General features: G+C 42.8%; 1 protein-coding gene across 1 annotated transcript in view; it reads right to left on the bottom strand.

Annotated features, from left to right (window-relative positions):
- Positions 1–24,848, bottom strand: part of EGFL6 (EGF like domain multiple 6) — a 106,730-nt gene that overhangs the window by 47,799 nt on the left and 34,083 nt on the right. The window contains exons 3-5 of the mRNA XM_068265311.1: positions 14,480–14,572; positions 3,729–3,848; positions 110–229 (exon numbers count right to left, since the gene is read on the bottom strand). Coding sequence (XP_068121412.1) covers positions 110–229; positions 3,729–3,848; positions 14,480–14,572 — 333 coding nt within the window. The remainder of the gene's footprint in view (positions 1–109; positions 230–3,728; positions 3,849–14,479; positions 14,573–24,848) is intronic.

Raw genomic sequence — 24,848 nt, 5'->3', positions numbered from 1 at the left:
GTTTTATAAAATTAGCTAAGCGTCTGTTTTGAGGTCCTTTTCTCATGATCTGACACAAATGGTGCAATTTGTGGCCATCTGAAATCCTGGGCTATATATTTTAACACACCTATGCAATTTCTTCCATCTGGTCCCAGCTGCAGTCCAGTGGATGGGCAGGAACATCGCACCTCCCCCTTGACTTCTTCACAGCCATACTGGCAGTTTGCCATCGCACAAGTCCTGGAATCTGAGAAACAAGATTAATAGCACATGGTTTCAATTATGGCAGGCTTCTCATCTATAACACACAGAAAATTGGATACCTTCACTGGGACCTACTAAACGCTGCCCTTATCAGATGTTTCATAAAATGTATCTTAAAGGAGGCTGTGTTTTGTTACACTGATTAAAGCTAAGTCATATGCTTTTCAACAGTCGTCTATACATTTGCAAGCAGAAGCTGTACACAGAACATTACAAATTATTCAAAGTTTTCAAATCAATAAACATTTTGCTTCAGTTTCAGCTTTCCTTTTCTAATGACATGCAGATTGTGTAATCAATAACAGGCTGGGATATGTACCAGTACCAGGCTATAACATTAAAAGGTCAGTGCTAATAGGCTGATCCACAGTGAGCTAAATTAGACATGAAGGGAAAGAGACATAGCTCACTCTGCAGTCAGTCTCTCAATTATAAAGTGCTGCTAACGGGTCCATTGGACCTTTATGCCAGGGCAATGTAAGTGGAAAGCTTGATTTAAAATGCAAAATTAGTTTGGAAAAAAAACAAATCAGCCAGATACCAAAAAAAAGGGAAGGCTTTGGGTCCTATAGAGCATTCCCGCTCCTCTTCTGGTCTCCTCCATTAAGCGCTGGCTTCCCCATTTGAATCCCCCGCCACGGGGGACTTTGGAAGTCTTTGGCAGCCTAATCCTTCCCAAAACAGGCGGCTCCATACTACGCATGCGTGAGTGCATGAGAGTGCTCTATAGAGCCCAGAGCCTTCCCTCTGGCTAATTGTTTTTTTATCAATGCCCATTGGATTTAAATATAGTACGGGTGGCACAGTGGTATAGTGGGTAGCACTCTCGTCTTACAGTGATGGGTCCTGAGTGCGAATCCCAGCCAGGACACTATCAGTATGGAGTTTGTATGTTCTCCCTGTGTCTGTGTGGGTTTCCTCTGGGCACTCCAGTTTCCTCCCACAACCCAAAAACATCAAATCAAATATAGCTTTATTGGCATGACCAAGATTCATGCAGGCATTGCCAAAGCAGAGGGGTACAATGGGTAAGCAGTTCATGGATATTTTAAGGTTTATAGTTCCTTTATGCTCCTCTCAGTCTGTGGCATGCTGCGACGTAGTGTGCAGCGATTGTCACTGCAGATTATTCTTCTCCTAGTAGAATGTAGAGTTTTCTCTCATCCTCTAATGTGTGAAAGTCTGGAAAGAGTTTAATCTGTAACTTATCTGTATGTTCCATAGTAACATACAGATAAGTTAAATGACTTCCAGTCTAAATTGGCCCTAGACTATTATGGATATCATGTAACTATAGTAGGGATTAGATTGTGATCCCCTCAGTTAGGGGGCAGTTAGTAATACACACACTCTGTACAGTGCTGCGGAAGATGTCAATACTATATAAATACTAGAAAATAATAATAATAATAATGTAGTATATTTAACTGGATCTTTGAATCCTATTTTATTGCAATATTTGTTACTACAAATACCCCAGACAGTAGTGCAAAACAGGACAAACCTTTTTTTAACTGCAGCAGACATATATGGGCTTGATTCATAAAACTGCTTTGCTAAAGCAGCACAGCTTAAATTGAGCAGCACGAGTTGAAATTTCAGTGGCAGGCAGTCTATTGGGCCAATCAAAGTGCGGGGATCATGTCCTAGAAAGTCACTGGATCCGGAGGGTTTCACGGCATGATTAAAGGAGCGGCCGTTATTTAAAAGGAGCGCGCGTGAGTTACCAGCGCATGCAACGCAGCACTACTGCTCGTAGCCTGCATGCTGGCATTTTACCTTATGCTGCTCAATTTAAGCTGTGCTGCTTTAGCAGCTTAATGAATCAAGCTTATAGCTTTTTCTTTTCAGCAAAAATGTAGGTGGGAACAATGGAATAGTACACTTAAGCAGTGAAATGATTTAAATGCCTTTACCAAGCAGCCTCAGGCTCGGTTCACTAGGTCTGCTGCCCTGCACTTCTCATGGAATGCACATTAGACAAAACAGATGTGACAAAGCTGGCAATGATATGTGTGATGTATCCATTCTGTCCTTTGTATTTCATCTATGAACAGTCTCAACAAGTATGATTACTTTTAGAGCAGGATGAATGGCATGCATCTGCTCCAAAGTGGCAGAAGACCCTGCAACGGACCATACAGGATCACTGGACTGGTGAAACTCATCTGTACAATGTGGCTACTCTGGTGTTCTTACTGGGTCCATTGCAGTGTGACCTGACAAGTATGTCTTCTGTGTCTGTGTAAAACAGGCATGTCAAACTCAGATGAAACCAAAAGCCAAATACAAGAAGATACCTCAGAAAGCGGGTTCATTAGGTACGCACATAATTGTACTAAACTCTCAGCCCTTCAGTGATTAACATTTTTTATGTATTTGTTAATGTTAAATTGTACCAGACACAAACCTCGGGTCAAAAGTTAAATGCTTTCCTAAGAAGAGGGAAGCCTTTGGATCTTGTAGATGATTCCCATGCCGTTCTCTGGTCCACTGTCGCTGAGCTCAGACCCACAAAGGAAACCAACAAGCTCTTGTAGGATTCCAAGCTTGTGACTGTGGTCCTCTGCAAGCATGAGTGTGTCCATACTGCAACTCCACGAGCACGGCTGCACCTGCGCAGTAACACTAGTGGCTCCATGCATCTGCACAGGCATGACCATGCTTGAGTGCAGCGCGGCCGCGCTCCTGCATGAAGAGGAGAGCGGTCGTGATTTGCTGGAGGGTCCCCGGCAGAGGTAAAAGACCGGAGGACGGAGTGGGAAGGGAAACCTCTGAAGATTGCAGAGGCTTCCCTCTCCTTAGGTAAGTATTTAATTTTTTTACCTGAAATTCACCTCGGGTTCTCTTTCAGGGTTTGGTTAACAAAACATATCTTACACATTATCTATCTCTACTTATTTTTTACCTTATTTATAAAATAACTTTTCAACACTTTCTAAGAATAAACATAACCCAAGTAAGTTGTTCCTGATTAAGTTCAATAATACTTTCCCTACCTTCTTTTTTGAACTTTATTTCTTCTTTGGTACTTTAAAAATTAGTACTGTATACATAAGGTGAAAAGAGATAAGGAACTTGATGCACTAAAAGCCAGTAATATTGCCAAGTGTAGAAATTGCACGGCATTTTTACTGGTACTTACGCCAGCAGAGTAGCATGTGTTGCAGAGTCAAAGCAAGCTTGCAGGGTAAGGCAAGAATTGCTATGTTAACGCTCTTGTTACCTATGTACCGTGGGTTGCATTGTGTGCACAGTGCTAAAAAAAAATATTCCATGATTAAATATTATCTGTGTAGTTCAACTGATTAAAAATATTATGAATTATTTCCAACAATCTATAGTATACTGTACTCAGTAAGAAATTCATATCTAGGCTGTTTCCTCTCCGGTGGATGCAAAAATGTAGAAAAGTACAACCTGCCATGGATATAATTGGGAACAAAAGAAAATGATACATATTTACTGTTTATTTAACTTACTTGAACAAGATCCATCTGGCATCAGCATGTAGCCATTAAGACAATAGCATTTATAGCTGCCATGAGTGTTCATACACCGGTGTTCACAAGGACGGGGCTTAAGACCGCATTCATTCAGATCTGCAAAAGACATTTCATTCAGAAATATGTGGCCACATAACTCTACAGCAGTTTTATAGCTGAGACAAAGTTTTGGAGCTGGAAAGAATAATTAGGTCACTGGCAGTTCATGCAGTTTTGGGGGGATTTGAAGTTTAGCCTGCATAGCACTATAAACACTAAAACAGAAGACTTGTAGATAATTAATGGGAGACCAGAAACTGACTAGGCTGCATACCAATATCTGTAACTAGGAATCTAATCATATAACTCTTCACGGCTGGAAGGCAAATGGGACCTGCTCATTTTAAAATAGTAAATTCGTCAGTTCTGTAACTTACACTAAAAAACAGGACCATTCTTTTGGAAAGGTCGTGCAAAAGCCACAAAAAAATAAAAATTAATTAATAAAAAAATTTACATACAGTGGGTTGCAAAAGTATTCGGCCCCCTTGAAGTTTTCCACATTTTGTCATATTACTGCCACAAACATGAATCAATTTTATTGGAATTCCACATGAAAGACCAACACAAAGTGGTGTACACATGAGAAGTGGAACGAAAATCATATAAGATTCAAAACATTTTTTACAAATAAATAACTGCAAAGTGGTGTGTGCATAATTATTCGGCCCCCTTTGATCTGAGTGCAGTCAGTTGCCTATAAACCTTGCCTGATGAGTGCTAATGACTAAATAGAGTGCACCTGTGTGTAATCTAATGTCAGTACAAATACAGCTGCTCTGTGAGGGCCTCAGAGGTTGTCTAAGAGAATATTGGGAGCAACAACACCGTGAAGTCCAAAGAACACACAAGACAGGCCAGGGATCAAGTTATTGAGAAATTTAAAGCAGGCTTAGTTTACAAAAAGATTTCCAAAGCCTTGAACATCCCACGGAGCACTGTTCAAGCGATCATTCAGAAATGGAAGGAGTATGGCACAACTGTACACCTACCAAGACAAGGCCATCCACCTAAACTCACAGGCCGAACAAGGAGAGCGCTGATCAGAAATGCAGTCAAGAGGCCCATGGTGACTCTGGACGAGTTGCAGAGATCTACAGCTAAGGTGGGAGACTCTGTCCATAGGACAACTATTAGTCATGCACTGTATAAAGTTGGCTTTTATGGAAGAGTGGCAAGAAGAAAGGCATTGTTAACAGAAAGCATAAGACGTCCCATTTACAGTTTGCCACAAGCCATGTGGGGGGATAGCAACCAAGTGGAAGAAGGTGCTCTGGTCAGATGAGACCAAAATGGAACTTTTTGGCCAAAATGCAAAACGCTATGTGTGGCAGAAAACTAACACTGTACATCACTCTGAACACATCATCCCCACTGTCAAATATGGTGGTGGCAGCATCATGCTCGGGGTGCATCTCTTCAGCAGAGACAGGGAAGCTGGTCAGGGTTGATGGGAAGATGAATGGAGCCAAATACAGGGCAAACTTGGAAGAAAACCTCTTGGAGACTGCAAAAGACTTGAGCCTGGGGCGGAGGTTCACCTTCCAGCAGGACAATGACCCTAAACATAAAGCCAGGGCAACAATGGAATGGTTTAAAACAAAACATATCTATGTGTTAGAATGGCCCAGTCCAGATCTAAATCCAATCGAGAATCTGTGGCAAGATCTGAAAACTGCTGTTTACAAACGCTGTCCATCTAATCTGACTGAGCTGGAGCTGTTTTGCAAAGAAGAATGGGCAAGGATTTCAGTCTCTAGATGTGCAAAGCTGGTAGAGACATACCCTAAAAGACTGGCAGCTGTAATTGCAGCAAAAGGTGGTTCTACAAAGTATTGACTCAGGGGGCCGAATAATTACGCACACCCCACTTTGCAGTTATTTATTTGTAAAAAATGTTTGGAATGATGTATGATTTTCGATCCACTGCTTACATGTACACCACTTTGTATTGGTCTTTCACGTGGAATTCCAATAAAATTGATGCATGTTTGTGGCAGTAATGTGAAAAAATGTGGAAAACTTCAAGGGGGCCGAATACTTTTGCAACCCACTGTAGTTCTATGACGACCCTCTACCAGCATTCCTTGCTAAGTTGCACTTGCACGAGGAAAAAAGCCATGCAGGAGCAGTTTCATTCTATGATACAGTCTGGATGTGCTTGCCCTTGGCTACAAGGGAGGCCAGAAGAAATGTATTTGACTAGAACAAGTCAAATAAGTTTAGGGGGACCCTTTGCTGGATAGATGGACAATATGGAAGCCAAGAATCATTTGGACCCTCCAGAGTCTTTCCACTCCCAAGAGAAGTATCTAACATTTTTATTTAAAAATACTTCAGATGTACTTTTAATTGTAGAATAGAATCTGTTGGAATTTTTGAAACTATTCTTTACAGAACTGTACATTCTTTATTATATTTGATGGTGAACATCTTCGGACTCAAAAGCACTTACTGAATGGCAGTTGCTGAGTCCAGCTGGCAGAATAGTGAACAAGAGAGTAGATGAGTGGCCGGCATTTTTGTATAGATCCTTTCACAGGTGTAAAGAAAAGGAAATATTGAGATTTACCCTTAAGGTGATGACTAGTCCAAAACCTGTCAGATTTTTACTGCCTACTGTAAGCGACAGCAACATAGAAAAAAATAATTTACAGTGCATTTTACTCTGGTTGGAATGTAGTTCCATATGTTAGTGTATTTTACATTTTACTAGTTTTCATGATTGTGGTACTACAAGGTCCAAGTTGAAGTGTAACAATCACATTTAGTGCGGGGACATTGACATTTTAACATCACCATGCTTTATGTGGTATGACATTTCATTCCTTTCCAATGCCAATTTAAACTTTCTAATGGGCAGTCTGAAATCTGAGTTTCAAATTCTGCCTGCATTTTTCCCAAGCTCATCAATGCCAGTCCAGTCTTTTGTGCTATGGTTTCCAGTGTCTACATCTAGAATTGAGAAACCATAAGGAATGCTGCAGGTCAGGGGCGTAGCAATAGGGGGTGCAGCGGTAGCGACCGCATCGGGGCCCTTGGGCCAGAGGGGCCCCGAAGGGCCCTCCCTCAACTACAGTATTAGCTCTCTATTGGTCCTGTGCTCAGAATAATCACTTCTATAGATACTTTGAATAGTGGTAATCATTAACAAACTGTTTCCCATCCCTTTCTTGCACCTCTGACTCTGTAGTTGCCATTGGCAGGTTTTGGTGCACCGTATCAATTGCTATGTATGAAGTGCTAGGGGGGGCCCCATTGTAAAACTTGCATCGGGGCCCACAGCTCCTTAGCTACGCCACTGCTGCAGGTCTTACCTGACTGCTGCTAGCTGGCCGTGGTTTGTTCTTCGGTCTCGGCCATATCAAGACATAATGGTGGTTGCTGAAAGGTTAGTGAACTTGTCCAATTGCAGTCACTTATACCATTCCATCAAGACCCTTTTTTAAAATTAATTTAGGCCGACCTGGCAGGTGTATGCACATGATAGTAATTTCAAATTCTTTAAATGCTTCTAGACCACGTTATCTCTGCCAGGGTGTAGATTTCAATTAGCGCGCTGCATGGAACCACCGCTGCCACCGATCATGCCACTCTCGCGCCGCTGAAGCTCATTCGCCCTGCTGTCGCTATGACAGCAGAGCTTCATGAACAACTCAGGAGCCAATTTAATTGGCTTCTGGCCCTGTGATCACTGTGAGCCAATCACGAGTGGGTTTCAGCGATGTAAGAACGGTGTGAACAGCGAGAACAACAAGTCCATGGAGCGAGACGTTGGCGAGCCCCATTTTTGGACCAGGAGTCTCTGGTCCTTAAGGGACCAGAGACTGTTGGTACTCAAGTGGTTAACCTCTCAGCAATGCTTGTTATGGACCAATATGACCCAGGAGCAATTTGCAAACTCTAACCACCTGATAGCTGACAATTTTAATAAACCCACACCAGGGTTGGAGAGCCAATTACATTCTCTGCTGATCTCCAGTACAGCATTCACTAGCAACCAGGGCCTTATGTGTGAAATACAAATGTTTTAAATGAGGAATATCATTGATTGGTGTTTCCAGCATACATATGAAGCTCACATGTCACGATAAGCAACCCTTATCACTACTCTAGGGGCTCATCTTTCACATGCTCAACAGCATCAAAACTGAGAATTTGATAAATTGACATTTGCTGCCACATTAAAAATAGTGAGTATAGAAAATACAGTATTAGGAAAAATGTACATGGTACAAAAATTGTCCAGACATGTATGATCTTCCCAGGGCTTTTCATTGATGGATTACCAGTCAGCATAACATTCTTCAGCACTGCCAAGAAACAGGTCCTTAACTATTAACCTTCCGAAGGACTGAAAAGACATTACAATTTTAACTTATGTTCAACATAATCAGAAAGGAGGTTGAAGCCTAGCACAACATTGCATAATTAAAATGATGATTTAATTAGTAAGGGTGCCTAGAAACATAAATATCATGGTTACTTAGCTACCATAATGCTAATGCCATTAGTGTACAAAGTCTTTGGTGGAGCAGAACTGGTTACAAGTTGTGATGAAGGAATCTTCTAACATGAAAATGCCCACTGACCCAGGAAGTGAAAGAAATTGAGCTATCAAAGCCACCATCTGCGAGTAAATTGGCTGACGGCTGGTTAATCAACCAGATTATTTGATTGACTACATTTAATTACCTCCCAGGGTCAAGGAAGTTTTACAGTAATTTATTCATTCTCAGTGAAGCTTGGACGTAGCATCTATTGAGCTTTATTTTTAAAGTGTACCTGCAATGACATAAATAATCCAAGTACATACCTGTGTAATGTATAAGTTGTTCAGAGATTGCATGACCGCTTATTTTTTCCAGCCTCCCCACCCACTGTATGCCCCATTTATAGCTGTGTCTGGTAACTGGAAATCTACTTAAAGAGAACCTGTGGTGAAAAAAGTGCCCTTGGGGGGTACATACTTCTGGAGGGGGAAGCCTCTGGATCCTGATGAGGCTTCCCTTATCCACCTCTGCAGACCCGTTTCAGCTATTTCTGCTGTAGCCCTTCAGAAAGCTGCTAGCATGCCTGAGCGCAACAGCGGCTGGCATTGTGTTTGTTTGCCTCTGTAGGGAAGTCCCAGTCATGGAGGAAGTCTGTGAGGGAGGACAGGGGAAGACTCTTTAGGTTTCAGAGGCTTCCCTCTCCCGAGGTGAGTACCCCGAGGGGAGGTTTTTTTCCTCGCGGATTTTCTTTAAAAGTTGTAGTCCAAATTAATTGGAGAGGCATTTTTTTCTCTTATTTTTTTCCTGGACCCTGGCCAGACTGTAGGCAGGCAAACCTCATTTTATAATAACTCTAGGACCAGTGGAAGAGCGTAGTTACTTCTGAGTAAACTTTACTTTGTTAAAGTCTCGGTAGTAAAAGTTTAGGATTTTTGGTTTAGCAGAAGAAGAGTAGGGTTAGATGAATGCATTATTTAAATTCTATTGAGCTATGCCTTCAGAGCAGTTTATTTTGGCTGGATATGACAGAATAGAATTTTGGTCCCAGTAGCAATTTCAGAAGGGTAATTGTAAATTGAATGGAGTGAATGTGTATATGTGTCTTCTTGTCATGTACAACTTTGAAAGGAAACAGAAAAATGTAGGTTAAGACACCAGGAAAGGATAAATGTAGTTTGTGTTTGGGCCACACCTCATATCAGAACTATTGGCCAGATAAGGAGACCTTGGCAGTTTTTACTTGAGTGAAAGATGGAGCTGCTTGGCCAGCTGGATGTCCAGAAAGCAACTACCAGCCCTGACGTCAGTAACATCATGAACCTTAATGTATTTTTCTGGGTTTGTTAGAAAATAAATATAAAGACATAGGTTGCTGACAGAAGTGAGGACAATGGTGCTACTGATGTAGCCTCCGCCCTTTTCTTAATGTGCAGTACATGTGTGGTACAGAGGAAAATGACCAGGTTCTCTGTAGTACAGATATAGATAAGAGTTGTGTCTCTTTAAGCATTCTGTGGTGTGCAGCGGAGGTTAAGCAAACTCCAGATGTATAGGTTCCACAGACTCAGGACTAGTAGGAGCTGGAATGGAAGAGGTGATGAAGACAGGAGCCAGAACATAATGTGGCAGGTAAGACGGAACACTGCTGGATCTAGAGATCCAAATCTCTCCTACCCCCTTTCCCTGAAACATCATTCAATTTGTGTCATTAACTGCATGAGCTGCTATATAGTGTATATTACTACATATTAGATAAACAGAAGTTTATTTGCCAGCGGAGTAAGTTTATTTGCCAGAGTTGGACAGTGGAGATGCACTTGAGCAACTGCTACTGGCATCCAGCCCAATGTTGGTCTGGTTGGGGACCACAAGAGGTTGATTGCAACAGGAACACACCTGTGCTGTTTAAATTCCAAAGCACTATGAGGAGGCAGTAGAAATGTATTTGTAGAATTGGAATCTTGTCTTATCTCTGGGGATGGAGTACACCCCAATGAAAAGGTGCAGACATAATGGGGTGGGGTACACACCAGCTTGTGCCATCTGCTCAGTACTGTATATGCAGCCATTCTACATCGAGAAACCCATGTGGCCTTGCCTAAAAGGCTAGTAATGCTGGTTTGTGGATTTCAAATACTGGTTGATGTGAGAAACCTTTTAAACACAACAGACAAAATCATTCTGCACGGGGAAGAAGGAGGAATAAATGCTCTCAGTGTAAGTCAAAGACTGGCAGACATTTTTGTAAAATGCCTATTTGAGGTTGGGTTAGGTTAGGTTGGGGAGGGGGGGGTAGGACAATGCCAAATATGAGATTCTATGGTATATTTACTTTTTTTTGTCAGAATGAATGGCATCATTTAATATTTCATTAAATAGATTTTTCAAGATTTTTTTTGTAAAAAAAAATCTTAAAAACGAAACTGTATACTCATGTCCGAGGAATGTTTTTATTACTTGCAGAGTTCTAAGGTTATTAGGGGATAGTTGTACTTCTTTTTAGCACACAGCTGTTATTGTGTAATAGGCAGGCATGCTTGACAGCAAAGATGTATGTTAGCTTTGTTTAATGAGACCTTAAATCCCTTGATATATTTTATTGGCAAAAAAATGTTTGGACGTATCTATGTACAGAAAAGAAATTAACTATATATGTAAAGATAAAAACAGCTCTCCCTTTCTTACAAGTTAAAATAGTGTTCAAGCAACATTGTACCTTGCAACTAGGGAATGATGATCAAGGAAATGCAAAAAACATTGCAGATGAACATGTTAGATTCTAGAGAAAAACAAAATTTTGCTTTCTTAAAACAGAAATAATTTGCGATAATTCAGGTTGGAGTGAGTGCTGAGATTTCTCCCAGGGCATCACTGCTGAATATATGCAAATCAACCATTGTTAGATTCTAGAGGATACGTGCACTACACTGAACAGAATTAAGTGCATTGGAGAACTTTACCCAACAATAGTAGTAGGGAAAAAAAAAGAACAATAGTAGTAGGGGAAAAATACATTGCAAAGTGAGAATTAAAAAATAGAAGCGAGATCAGGAAATTATTAATATTCGCCATGTAATTTGTTAATTTATTTTGATCAGTGGCGTAGCTAAGGAGCTCTGGGCCCCAGTGCAAATTTTACATTGGGGCCCCCCAAGAACGCTATACATAACAATTGATATAGTGCTCCAAAACCTGCCAAAGACAGTGTGAGAAGGGGGACTGGGAACAGTTTATTAATGATTACTACTATTCACAGCATCTATAGAAGTGACCAATAATGCCCCGATGTGGTCGCAACTTCTGCAACCCCTATTGCTATGCCACTGATTTTGATCTACAATGAGCCTGCACATCACCATATTTACTGCTGGCAGACAAGAACAAAAAAGACAGCACCAACTGCCATTATCTATAACCACACACACTGACAATTGGATAGGCTAAACGGTTGTTTTTTTATTGATCTATATATGTACAGAGGGAAATACTGATAGCTTGAGAGTTGCAAACTGCCGCTATTTTGCACAATGCAACAAGGTTCACAGAAAGAAAACTGTCAGGACCGTGTTCATGACATCACCCTGTGGGAGGAGTTTCACCACAATATAATCGACACAGACTTCCTGATGCTCTAGTCTAGAAAAGATAAAGATGTCTCATGGGAAAGAGCATATCAGCTACTGATTGGAATGATGTGCAATCCTTGGTTAACGTTCCTCTTTAAGTCTTGTGCACGAGTGTAATTAATTGCATGTAATATATTGCATTCAGCTCTACTCATTGTGCAGTAAGACTTTTTGCACGTTATTGTGTTTAAGGCAGTTTAGTGATACACCCCATGATTTGCTAATATTTTACAAATATAAGATACCTTGGGGCACAGCCATCATGGGGTATGTGCACAAAAGGACAGTAAATGTAACATGTGCAGATAGCACATGTTAGTGTTACCGGGTTCATGCAATTTACGTATTGAGTTATGCAAATTCACTCAATACATGCAACACTTACATTGCATGGTATATCAGCAACATAGGAGTTGCAATAAAAAATGCCTATGGCCTGGCAACCTTTGAAACATCTCGGTGAGGTATTTTGGCTACCCTAAGGAAGTATTTAGGGAACAAGGTAGACTCTGTATAGGAGTTTGAGCCCTGAAGGTTAGCTCTAGACCAGGCATGGGCAAACTTGGCCCTCCAGCTGTTACGGAACTACAAGTCCCACAATGCATTTGCCATTATGAGTCATGACTGTGTCTGTCAGACTCTTGCAATGCATTGTGGGACTTGTAGTTCCGTAACAGCTGGAGGGCCAAGTTTGCCCATGCCTGCTCTAGACCGAATTTCTGAGCACAAGTGCCACTCCTTAAAGTGGAAATAAATGCAGAACCTTCTATTTGCTCTACAAGAGTAGCTACGGCATGATAACCTTCATGGATAAAATACATCCTTCATTACAATTTATGGAAATCCCCCCCCCCCCTCCAACCCCCAAAAAAACCCTGTTTTACTAGGTTACACTTTTGCAGAAGCCACTGAAAGGGTTAAGCCTCAGTTTTCACTGTGTGGAGAGCTTCTCTGCAGTCTATTCACAGTTGCTGCTAAGAACTAATTAGACAGGTTTATCTGCCTTATCAAACACAGAACACAGTATTTCTTCAGTAAATACAGTATATGTGGAATAAAGACTTTTCATTGTATGCTTTGCAAGAGTTCGGGTCCGCTTTAAAGGCGTGTACACTCACCATATTTCCACCAACAATGGACCAGTCGTTGGCTGAAGTATGGCGTGTGTAGGCGCCTTAAAAGATCATTTTAATCCCAAATCTGTTTCCCAATCAATCACAACTTTAAAGGGAAGGTTTACGCAGGAGCTTAAAAAAAATAAAAATCCAAATCCACTTACCTGGGGCTTCCTCCAGCCCGTGGCAGGCAGGACGTGCCCTCGCCGCGGCTCCGCAGGCTCCCGGTCTTCTTCGGTGGCGCACCCGACCTGGCCAGGCCCGGCTGCCAGGTCTAGCTCTTCTGCACTCCAACGTGCGTGTCACTGGTGCGCGCTGACGTCATCGGACGTCCCCTGGGCTGTACTGCACAGTACAGCCCAGAGGACGTCCGATGACGTCAGCGCGCCCGTGTGAGGCGCATTTTGGAGCGCAGAAGAGCCCGACCTGGCAGCCGGGCCTGGCCAGGTCGAGTGCGCCACCGGAGAAGACCGGGAGCCTGGTAAGTGGATTTGGATTTTTAATTTTTTTTAGCTTCCCTTTAAGCTTTTGTAATTCGGGTGGTTAATTAAGTAAAAGTACAGGGCTGAGAATACTTATTTTCTCAGGCATACAAGCATACAGCCTCAATTAGGGAAAACTGCAATTCTTGGGAGGTTAGAGCATGGGACCAAGGAATCATGGCTTTTTAGAGGTAAGACATAATGGCCTATATGCAACTCAAGTTTTCTCCCAGGAGATCATTTTTCAACATCTTTTTAAAATAACTTTAAAAAGTACTATCAAAATTATTTTGAGTATTTGCTAACTAGCTGGTGGTTTAAAAAGCATTTTATTTACGAGGTGTGAAAATATCACCTAACAGAAAACTCAGGAGAAAAGGTTACTTGCATATGGGCCAATAAAACAGTGGAACTTCCAGTGCAGGGCTTTCTTGATCTTTTGAGCGGTAGATAGACTGCTTTAGAGAACATCCAGAAATACATGGAGTATTTCTTTTGGCAACATTGTCATCAAGCACAGATAATAATAATGATTAATCCGGAAATGTATTTTGATGCACTGAAGAGTTCCAGACTTTGATTATGCAGTTCATGTACAGAACAGATCAGCATATATTCTGTTTTGGATGATAACCAGATACTGTAAGACACATAAGACTGTACCTGTGATCCATTTCCTTTTACTGAATGAATTCTGTATTGGAAGATGGGGATAGAGAAAATAACTGACAGAAGGGCTACTATTTATTTATTATGTTTAAATAATGAAAATGTCAGTATTTCCTGTTACTGAGAATTTACAAAGCAGTGTATTGCATGCATGCCTATGAACCTAAAGCATTTCTTCCATATACTTTTCTCAGAGTTTGGCACAGCCAAATAGGGCAAGGGAAAGAGAGACAGAGAGGATGCAATAAAAAAACATATTGTATTCATATTATGCGCATAAAGCAGGTATAAAATGATACATACCTTGGCTGCAGCTCTTCCCAGTGAATCCAGGGAAACATTTGCATTTATTTGGTCCCACACATTCCCCATGCTTGCAGCCTTCCTCACATACAGCTAGGAAATGAGACAAAACAAATCAATAGATTTTGTGCCAGGAAGCGGCTTTATTAAATGTCATTTATTATCATTGATTAGGATTATTTACACCAGTGTCTCTCAGCTTTATTGACTTAGATGTCCTCTTAATGTTGATTATATAGCTGCTAGTAATGGGGCATTAGTCTCAAGTAAGTTAGTCCATTTTATTAGTTTTGTAAAAACAAGCGCTTTCACATGTATGTGAAAGTGTCAGTGGGCAATAAAAAAATGTAAGTTCACAAGAAAATTTGTTTACCCCAAACGTTTAACTTTCTCCCCAAAAATGACTATAAGGGTACGTTCACACTTAGCGTGTTGGGGTGTGTTACTATATAATGTGGAAAGAGATAAAAAATTGGCACTTTAAGTCTGACTGTAAGGGGGGGGGGGGAGCTGGGGAGGAAGGTGCGGTGGCCGTGCCTCCAGAAGAAAGATTTAAGTAGCAAACGTTGAGTAAAGAATGAATCAGGCATCGGCCAGTGCATCCAATAAGGTCACCATTATTTCTTGCTCAAACCTACCAACATATATTGCAATGAAAATGGCCTGAGAGCCGTTTCGTAGGGACACCCTGCTTTGTCAGGCAGCAAATGACATATATTTGTGTTGCTGGGTTCCATTGAATGTACTGGCTGGTGCCCAATTGCTTGTTTAGTGTGTACTCACCCCAACCCAAATTTTACAAATTTTCATGACACCAAATTTACAAAAATGATCTTAACATTTGTAAACACAGCACACACCAACTGTATAAACATTAACCACTTTGGTACCAGCAGCCTCTGCCCCCTTAAGGACCAGAGGCTGCTGGTACGCTAAAACGCTGCATACCGACGAATCGCCGCAATAATCCGTCGCTCCCGCCGGTCACGCCCCTCTGTCCCCGCCGCAGGCTGCTCGCTCTGCCGTCTCTATGATGGCAGAGCGCTGTGCGCCGGTCAGGAGCCGCTTTCATTGGCTCCTGACCCTGTCACTTAATGTAAGTCAATGGGATTGGCTTATAGTAATGATAGGACCAGGAGCCAATGAAAAGCGGCGAGAGCGGCGGGAACGGGCGGGGACGCACGGTGAATGGGACATAGAGTTTCCGTCCGGTCAGAACTCCAGCGCCAACCGCCCAACGTAGATTTAAACTGCGTCGGTCCGAAAAGGGAACCTTAACTGAGAGTGATATGGATTTTTCCTATTAAACAATACCACTTGCTTCTGTCCTGCTGGTCTCTTAATCACAGACCTGAAACAAGGATGCAGCTAATCCAGGCTGACTTCAGTCAGAACACCTGATCTGCATGCTTGTTCAGGGGCTGTGGTATTAGAGACACAGGATCATCAGGAGAGTCGAGCAACTGGTATTATTTTACAAGGAAAAATCCATATCCTTCTCAGTTTAGGTTCCTTTGAAATGATAGGTCTAGGGATTGCTTTAGCCTCTGCACTACTAGTTTTGTCTTACACTACACTACCTCTACACACTACCTCCTCAGGGACTAGCAAAGGACAGGCCACTCATTGCAATTCACATGTATATAACAATCACATTCTCAGTGGAGTATAAGCAAGTGGAAAAATGTGTTCTAAATGAATTATAAAAACTGAAAAACTTGATTCCTTGAACTCTTGGTGTGGACTCTCGCTGAACTGTATTTAACCACAAAAATATGTTCTTCTAGTATCTTACTAACCTTTCTAGTTATCTTTCTGCCTTTTGTAAATTTTAACAATCTACAAACATGTTATGAAATCTTTGTTGGAGAAAAAAACTCAGTTCAGCTTCATATTTGCAACGATTAAAGTGTAACTGAGATGGGGAAAAGTTATATTTAACATACCTGGGACTTCTCCCAAGCCCCACTTCCGTAGCGTTACAGGTCCCTTGGTTTCCTCCTTGTCTGCTGTGCTCCAACACTGCACCCTTCCAAAAGTTTGCTGACTAGACCAGTCACAGGCTACTGCGTATGGATGGCTGAATGCTCCCTGCCATAAGTGCATGATCAATGAAATGTGCAGCCCAGGCTGCGCATGTGCAGTAGCCCCTTATAGAGGGGCACAGCTGGCGCAGCAGACCAGTAGGAAACCGAGGGACCTGTAAGGCTATGGGGACTGAAACAAACCCGGTTAAGTAAAATACCACTCATCTCAAGTTTACTTTAATTGCAATTCTTATAACAGCTTGGTTATTTTATTATATGCATAAAAAACACAAAATTCCACAGTATTTCTACCACAAATTGTCAGGTAGGTGCATCACAGTTTGTTGCCAGCTAAAGAATCAGTCCAGGTTTTCTTTTTACACTAATAATAAAGGATCCTACTCTGTGTAGCGAATTACTCATGCAGCAAGGTGGGAGTCTCCGAACAGTCTCAAGGCAACAGTACTCCAAACAGAACACATGGAGAAATGTTACCAATTCTCCAGAGAACACACAGTTTGAGCTTACTCTCAGTTTTGAAGGTGATTACCTGCTGTAGATAATAAAATATTTTTAATAACACTAAGTTGCAAAAAGTTGTGCAGCACAAATCTAGATGTATGGCAATCTTATAGTAATAGAAAGTATGCATTTGTATGCATTTCAAGGTTGATACTAAGTATAACTCTACTATATTCAAATGTATGATTGTAAAATGTATCGTAATAATGTTTTAACAAATCCCTCAAAGGCTCCAAGACCTTAAAGAGGATTATAATCATGGCTGAGTTCCTTAGAAAAATATTTTGTTAGTAGTTAAACCATAGCAGACTAACCATAAATATATCAACACACTGAAACTGGATATGTGAATTACAGTCAATGCACTGATAGTCCATCACAACGTACACATTTATTTAATGTACAAATGATACCACCAATGAAAACTCATATCATTTATAAACCTTATTAATGCTTGACTGTTGATGTGTTAAACAATTTAACACGTTCCAGGAAAATATATAATTTCCCAGGACACCTTGTCTCGAGTCAGAGTAAGCACTATTCATTCTATTTGCAGAATCTAACAATTTCAAAGAAAGATTAAACCTCTTTTTTACACTATTTTCAGTTTAAAGACTATGTTTACTTTGTTTTAATACCAGTGTGTTGTTATGTTTAATTACTTGTACCAACATTTATTTTAGAGATAATGACTAATACACAGTGCAGTCATGTCCTTCGGTTAACAAAGGCCATTATCTACATGGAGCTTGTGTATTTTCCCGGTACTTGTGTGTGCTTTTTCCAGCTGCTCCAGTTTCTTCACACACCCCAAGAGTATAGTAGTAAGTTAGCTGTTTGGCCTTAGGCTGTAGTAGGGCGAATTAGGAAGAAAGGGCGCAGGAGCCTTTACAAAAAAAAAGTATGAACTGCTGGACTGTGGCTTGGTTTGGGGGAGGAATGTCCACTGGTTAGGAGCTTTTTGAAGGTAACTTGTTGGTTGTATTTGTGCTTCCCAATCTGGGTGTGGAACTGGATGCAAATGTTACTTTTTCTAACTGAAAAAAGTTTAACAAAAATAATTTAGAAAAAATACTATGACTTTGGTTGGGACATAAGACTATGACTTTGGTTGGGACACTAGACAATGACTGTGGTAGGGACATTAGACTATGACTGTGGTAGGGACACTAGACTATGACTGTGGTAGGGACACTAGACTATGACTGTGGTAGGGACATTAGACTATGACTGTGGTAGGGACACTAGACTATGACTGTGGTAGGGACACTAGACTATGACTGTGGTAGGGACACTAGACTATGACTGTGGTAGGGACACTAGACTATGACTGTGGTAGGGACATTAGACTATGACTGTGGTAGGGACACTAGACTATGACTGTGGTAGGGACACTAGACAATGACTGTGGTAGGGACATTAGACTATGACTGTGGTAGGGACACTAGACTATGACTGTGGTAGGGACACTAGACTATGACTGTGGTAGGGACATTAGACTATGACTGTGGTAGGGACACTAGACTATGACTGTGGTAGGGACACTAGACTATGACTGTGGTAGGGACACTAGACTATGACTGTGGTAGGGACACTAGACTATGACTGTGGTAGGGACATTAGACTATGACTGTGGTAGGGACACTAGACTATGACTGTGGTAGGGACATTAGACTATGACTGTGGTAGGGACATTAGACTATGACTGTGGTAGGGACACTAGACTATGACTGTGGTAGGGACACTAGACTATGACTGTGGTAGGGACATTAGACTATGACTGTGGTAGGGACACTAGACTATGACTGTGGTAGGGACACTAGACTATGACTGTGGTAGGGACACTAGACTATGACTGTGGTAGGGACACTAGACTATGACTGTGGTAGGGACATTAGACTATGACTGTGGTAGGGACATTAGACTATGACTGTGGTAGGGACACTAGACTATGACTGTGGTAGGGACATTAGACTATGACTGTGGTAGGGACATTAGACTATGACTGTGGTAGGGACATTAGATTACATAGCTCTCAACTGTCTTTTTAAGGAGGAGCAGTCCCTCTTTGGGAACCAAATCCCTCTGTCGCTCTTTCTGCCTCATCTGTCCCTCTTTCAGGACTGATGCAACTATTTATGTAAATATATTAATTTTTCTATTGAAAATTTTATTTTATTTACTTTACACTCTTCCTTCAAATGGATGTATTTCTTATTTTCAAAAATTAACCACTTGATGACCCACCCTTTACCCCCCCTTAAGGACCAGCGCTGTTTTTACTGATCTGTGCTGGGTGGGCTCTGCAGCCCCCAGCACAGATCAGGTAGCAGGCAGAGAGATCAGATTGCCCCCCTTTTTCCCCCCCTATGGGGATGATGTGCAGGGGGGGTCTGATCTCTTCTGCCTGCTGGGTGTTGCGGGGGGGGGGCACCTCAAAGCCCCCCTCCGCGGCGAAATTCCCCCCTCCCTCTCCTACCTGCTGCCCCCCCCCCCAGCGATCGAGGCTGCACAGGACGCTATCCGTCCTGTGCAGCCAGTGACAGGACGTCCCCTGTCACATGGAGGCGATCCCCGGCCGCTGATTGGCCGGGGATCGCCGATCTGCCTTACGGCGCTGCTGCGCAGCAGCGCCGTACAATGTAAACAAAGCGGATTATTTCCGCTTGTGTTTACATTTAGCCTGCGAGCCGCCATCGGCGGCCCGCAGGCTATTCACGGAGCCCCCCGCCGTGAATTGACAGGAAGCAGCCGCTCGCGCGAGCGGCTGCTTCCTGATTAATTAGCCTGCAGCCGGCGACGCAGTACTGCGTCGCTGGTCCTGCAGCTGCCACTTTGCCGACGCACGGTATAAGCGTGCGGTCGGCAAGCGGTTAAGAGATGAAGGAAAACTAATGATGATAGAATGGGCCAGTGTGGTATGAAGTATAAAATGACATCTTTTGCATATGAATTCTTTGTGGGAAGAATAACTAGGGGTCTGACACAATAGTGATGAGAGGTGAGACAGGACGTGTCTTAAAAGTGTCCCTCTCTCTTAACCACTTCACCACTGAGGGGTTTTACCCCTTGAACACCAGAGCAATTTTCACCTTTCAGCGCTCCTTCCATTAATTCGTCTATAACTTTATTATTAATTATTCCAATGAAATGAACTATATCTTGTTTTTTTCGCCACCAATTAGGCTTTCTTTAGGTGGGACATTATGCCCAGAATTATTTTATTCTAAATGTGTTTTAATGGGAAAATAGGAAAAAATGTGGGAAAAAATTATTACTTTTCAGTTTTCAGCCATTATAGTTTTTAAATAAAGCATGCTACTGTAATTAAAACCCATGAAATGTATTTAACCATTTGTCCCCATTATAATACCATTTAAATTATGTCCCTATCACAATGTTTGGCGACAATATTTTATTTGGAAATAAAGGTGCATTTTTTTCAGTTTTGCATCCATCCCTAATTACAAGCCCGCAGTTTATAAAGTAACAGTGTTATACCCTCTTGACATAAATATTTAAAAAGTTCAGTCCCTAAGGTAACTATTTATGGTTTTTTTTTTATTGTATTTTTTTTTTTTAATTACAAAAAAAAATAAAAAAATTGGGGAGTGTTGGAGGTAATGAGTTAATTTATTGTGTAAATGTAATGTTTGTTTATGTAAAATGGTTTTAGGGTGTAGTTTACTATTTGGCCACAAGATGGCCACAGTGTGTTTGTTTACATGCGACCTGTAAGCGTCCTTCTGGACGCTTATAGGAAGCAGTAGGAGGCTGGGAGAATCACTATGATCGCGCTGTTTCTAATAGAAGCAGCGCGATCATTGCGGGGGCTTAGATCAACGAACGGGAATGGATTTTCCCGTTCATTGATCTCCGTGCGAGCAGGCGGCGGCGTGCACGAGCGGCGGGTGCACGCGCACGAGCGGCGGGAGCACGGACAGCGGCGGAAGCGCGGAAGGTATGGATTTCTCCGTCCCTGGTTTTTTAGGTGGGAAAAAAGGGACGGAGAAATTCGTACCGCGGGGGTTTAAGTGGTTAAAGTCCCATCACATGTATATAAGTCCACAGTCTGACCTGCATCTGCCGACGATCGTTACGGGGCCACTCAGGGTCCCCTTTATCAAGGCGGGTAGCAGAAAAGACATATACACCTTATCAGTGCAAAAACATCACAATAAATACCCCCAAACACAAATCCCCAACTCCGCCCGTGGGCGTGTACATCAATCAAAAAGACGTTTCACATTTGAATGACACAAACTATGTCCTGTCATTGGGCTTCCTCACCTGCCAGTCAGTCCGCCCTGCCCTGCTCACAGACTCAACAGGCCCACATCAGAGTCCACCTCACAGCGCTCACCTCCATGCGTGGGGTGGGCGTGACCCATGGTCACTCGAATGGACCAATCCACCGTTTGGGCACTATCAACCAATCAGAGTGCCAGTGCGTCATGCGTCACGCGTACGCACGGACGCATTGTCACATGGCGCACGTCCACCATTCGGAGTGCCAGTGCGTCACGCGTCACGCGTACGCACGGAAGCATTGTCCCATGGCATATGAATACACGCCATGACACGCGCACGCGTACAACCCAGCTGCATAAGGCAGTCTCCAAGGGGCGTGTGACTATGACGTCACACGTCACCATCATGTGGGTATATGCGTAATCAACACGGGGACAGCGCAGTACGTTTCACGCGCATGCGTACACTCCGCATCCCGTTGCCATGGTGGCAGACTATAACATTAAATGCAGTCCCATACTATTACAGTAAGGAACCGCACCACAAACATAATGTCCCTCTGACGGGCATGTAGAGCCCTAGAACAGGCGGACTGTATACTACACAGGTGAAGCTAATTCAAGCCACTGCTCAAACAGCATCATATTGTAAAAACATACATATTCACATTTAGGGATGTAAAGGATATGTTGAAGGGGGCATCCGACAACCCTCGAAGTGCACGTGACAACCCCTATGAAACATAAACATGAAACATATGTACTCATAAAAACATTTAAAAACAACCTGTTGCAAAAAATTTTTTTGTTATATAGCACATTATCGCTCACCCAGAAAGCATGCCAGCCCATTGTTACTGTTAAGACCATTGGGTTTCACAGTATTCAATGTAAAAATCCAAAACGCTTCCCTTTGTAGCAAACGTTTTTTCCGATCCCCCCCTCTTCTAGGGGCCATTACCTGTTCAATAGCCATCCCCCTTAAGCTGTGCATGCTATGTCCTGCCTCAAGAAAATGCACTGCCACTGGTTTAGTGGCATCTGGTTTTCTACCCTTCTCCTCTGCCTCTAGCGCCATTTTAATGTCACTGCGATGCTTCTGAAATCGCTTCTTGAACGGCCCCGTGGTCTTACCCACATAGGCCAGGCCACAAGGACACTTCAAGAGATACACAACGAAGTCAGAATCGCAGTTCAGATATTGTTTAATGCTGTACTTCTGGCAAGTATGGGGGTGTACAAAATACCCTCCGGTGTTTAATGCTGTACATACATTACACTTGAAGCACTTAAAGCACCCAGTTTTCTTGGACAACACCACTTGGGGTTTGGCATATTTCTGCCAAGGATCGGCCTCCACCAATCTGGTTCTGAGATTGGGACATGACCTGTAGGAGTGCAGAGGTTTTTTCTTAATCAAATTTGGGAGAGATTTATCCGCCGTCAATATAGGTAAGTGAGTCTCCACAATACGCTGTATTCCCCTAGCTGCACGACTGAACGTCTGCACAAAGGGAATTCCCGTCTCTCTATTACGGTCCCGTCGATCCAATCCTCGCCATCTATCCTCTGCCCTCCTCAAGGCCATCTCAAGAACATCATCAGGGTAGCCCCTCTCCTTGAACCTGCGTGTCATCAGAGAAATCTGGGCCGCTCGATCGGACGCATCATTACAAATGCGCAGCACCCTCAGGTACTGAGACACTGGCAATGAATTCTTTAGGTGCTCAGGATGAAAACTTTCATACCTTAACAAACTATTGCGATCGGTGGGCTTCTGATACAGGGTCATACGAAAACCCCAGTCCTCAATGATGACACGCACGTCCAGAAACGTGACACTCGTCGGGGACCATTCAGGATTGAACACAATACCACTGGTTAGGCTGTTCAAAAACTCAATGAATGCCCGCAGGGCACTCTTGTCACCTCTCCAGACCAGGAAGATGTCGTCAATGAACCTCAGCCACTTGACGACACCCTCCCGGAACGGTGAGCTAGGAAAAATCATGGTTTCTTCAAGACCAGGAGGGTCTTGTTGCCATTAGACATTTCCTAGCCAAGGGCTTAGAACCTGATGTTCAGCAGGAATGTTTGCCCACTGAGTTTGTTTTGAGTTGTCTTGAGCTGATTTTGGAAAACAATTGTTTTAGGTTTGAAAACATGTGGTTCAGACAGTGCAGGGGGACTGCCATGGGAAGTTCGGCAGCCCCCGCATTTGCAAATCTTTTTGTGGGTTTTCTTGAAGAAACCATGATTTTTCCTAGCTCACCGTTCCGGGAGGGTGTCGTCAAGTGGCTGAGGTTCATTGACGACATCTTTCTGGTCTGGAGAGGTGACGAGAGTGCCCTGCGGGCATTCATTGAGTTTTTGAACAGCCTAACCAGTGGTATTGTGTTCAATCCTGAATGGTCCCCGACGAGTGTCATGTTTCTGGACGTGCGTGTCATCATTGAGGACTGGGGTTTTCGTACGACCCTGTATCAGAAGCCCACCGATCGCAATAGTTTGTTAAGGTATGAAAGTTTTCATCCTGAGCACCTAAAGAATTCATTGCCAGTGTCTCAGTACCTGAGGGTGCTGCGCATTTGTAATGATGCGTCCGATCGAGCGGCCCAGATTTCTCTGATGACACGCAGGTTCAAGGAGAGGGGCTACCCTGATGATGTTCTTGAGATGGCCTTGAGGAGGGCAGAGGATAGATGGCGAGGATTGGATTGACGGGACCGTAATAGAGAGACGGGAATTCCCTTTGTGCAGACGTTCAGTCGTGCAGCTAGGGGAATACAGCGTATTGTGGAGACTCACTTACCTATATTGACGGCGGATAAATCTCTCCCAAATTTGATTAAGAAAAAACCTCTGCACTCCTACAGGTCATGTCCCAATCTCAGAGCCAGATTGGTGGAGGCCGATCCTTGGCAGAAATATGCCAAACCCCAAGTGGTGTTGTCCAAGAAAACTGGGTGCTTTAAGTGCTTCAAGTGTAATGTATGTACAGCATTAAACACCGGAGGGTATTTTGTACACCCCCATACTTGCCAGAAGTACAGCATTAAACAATATCTGAACTGCGATTCTGACTTCGTTGTGTATCTCTTGAAGTGTCCTTGTGGCCTGACCTATGTGGGTAAGACCACGGGGCCGTTCAAGAAGCGATTTCAGAAGCATCGCAGTGACATTACAATGGCGCTGGAGGCAGAGGAGAAGGGTAGAAAACCAGATGCCACTAAACCAGTGGCAGTGCATTTTCTTGAGGCAGGACATAGCATGCACAGCTTAAGGGGGATGGCTATTGAACAGGTAATGGCCCCTAGAAGAGGGGGGGATCGGAAAAAACGTTTGCTACAAAGGGAAGCGTTTTGGATTTTTACATTGAATACTGTGAAACCCAATGGTCTTAACAGTAACAATGGGCTGGCATGCTTTCTGGGTGAGCGATAATGTGCTATATAACAAAAAAAAATTTTTGCAACAGGTTGTTTTTAAATGTTTTTATGATTACATATGTTTCATGTTTATGTTTCATAGGGGTTGTCACGTGCACTTCGAGGGTTGTCGGATGCC

This window comes from Hyperolius riggenbachi, chromosome 2 (genome assembly GCF_040937935.1).
Source record: "Hyperolius riggenbachi isolate aHypRig1 chromosome 2, aHypRig1.pri, whole genome shotgun sequence".
NCBI classification, from domain to species: Eukaryota; Metazoa; Chordata; class Amphibia; order Anura; family Hyperoliidae; genus Hyperolius; species Hyperolius riggenbachi.
Note: the sequence above shows the minus strand (reverse complement) of the source record. Positions and strands in the feature narration are given on the sequence as shown.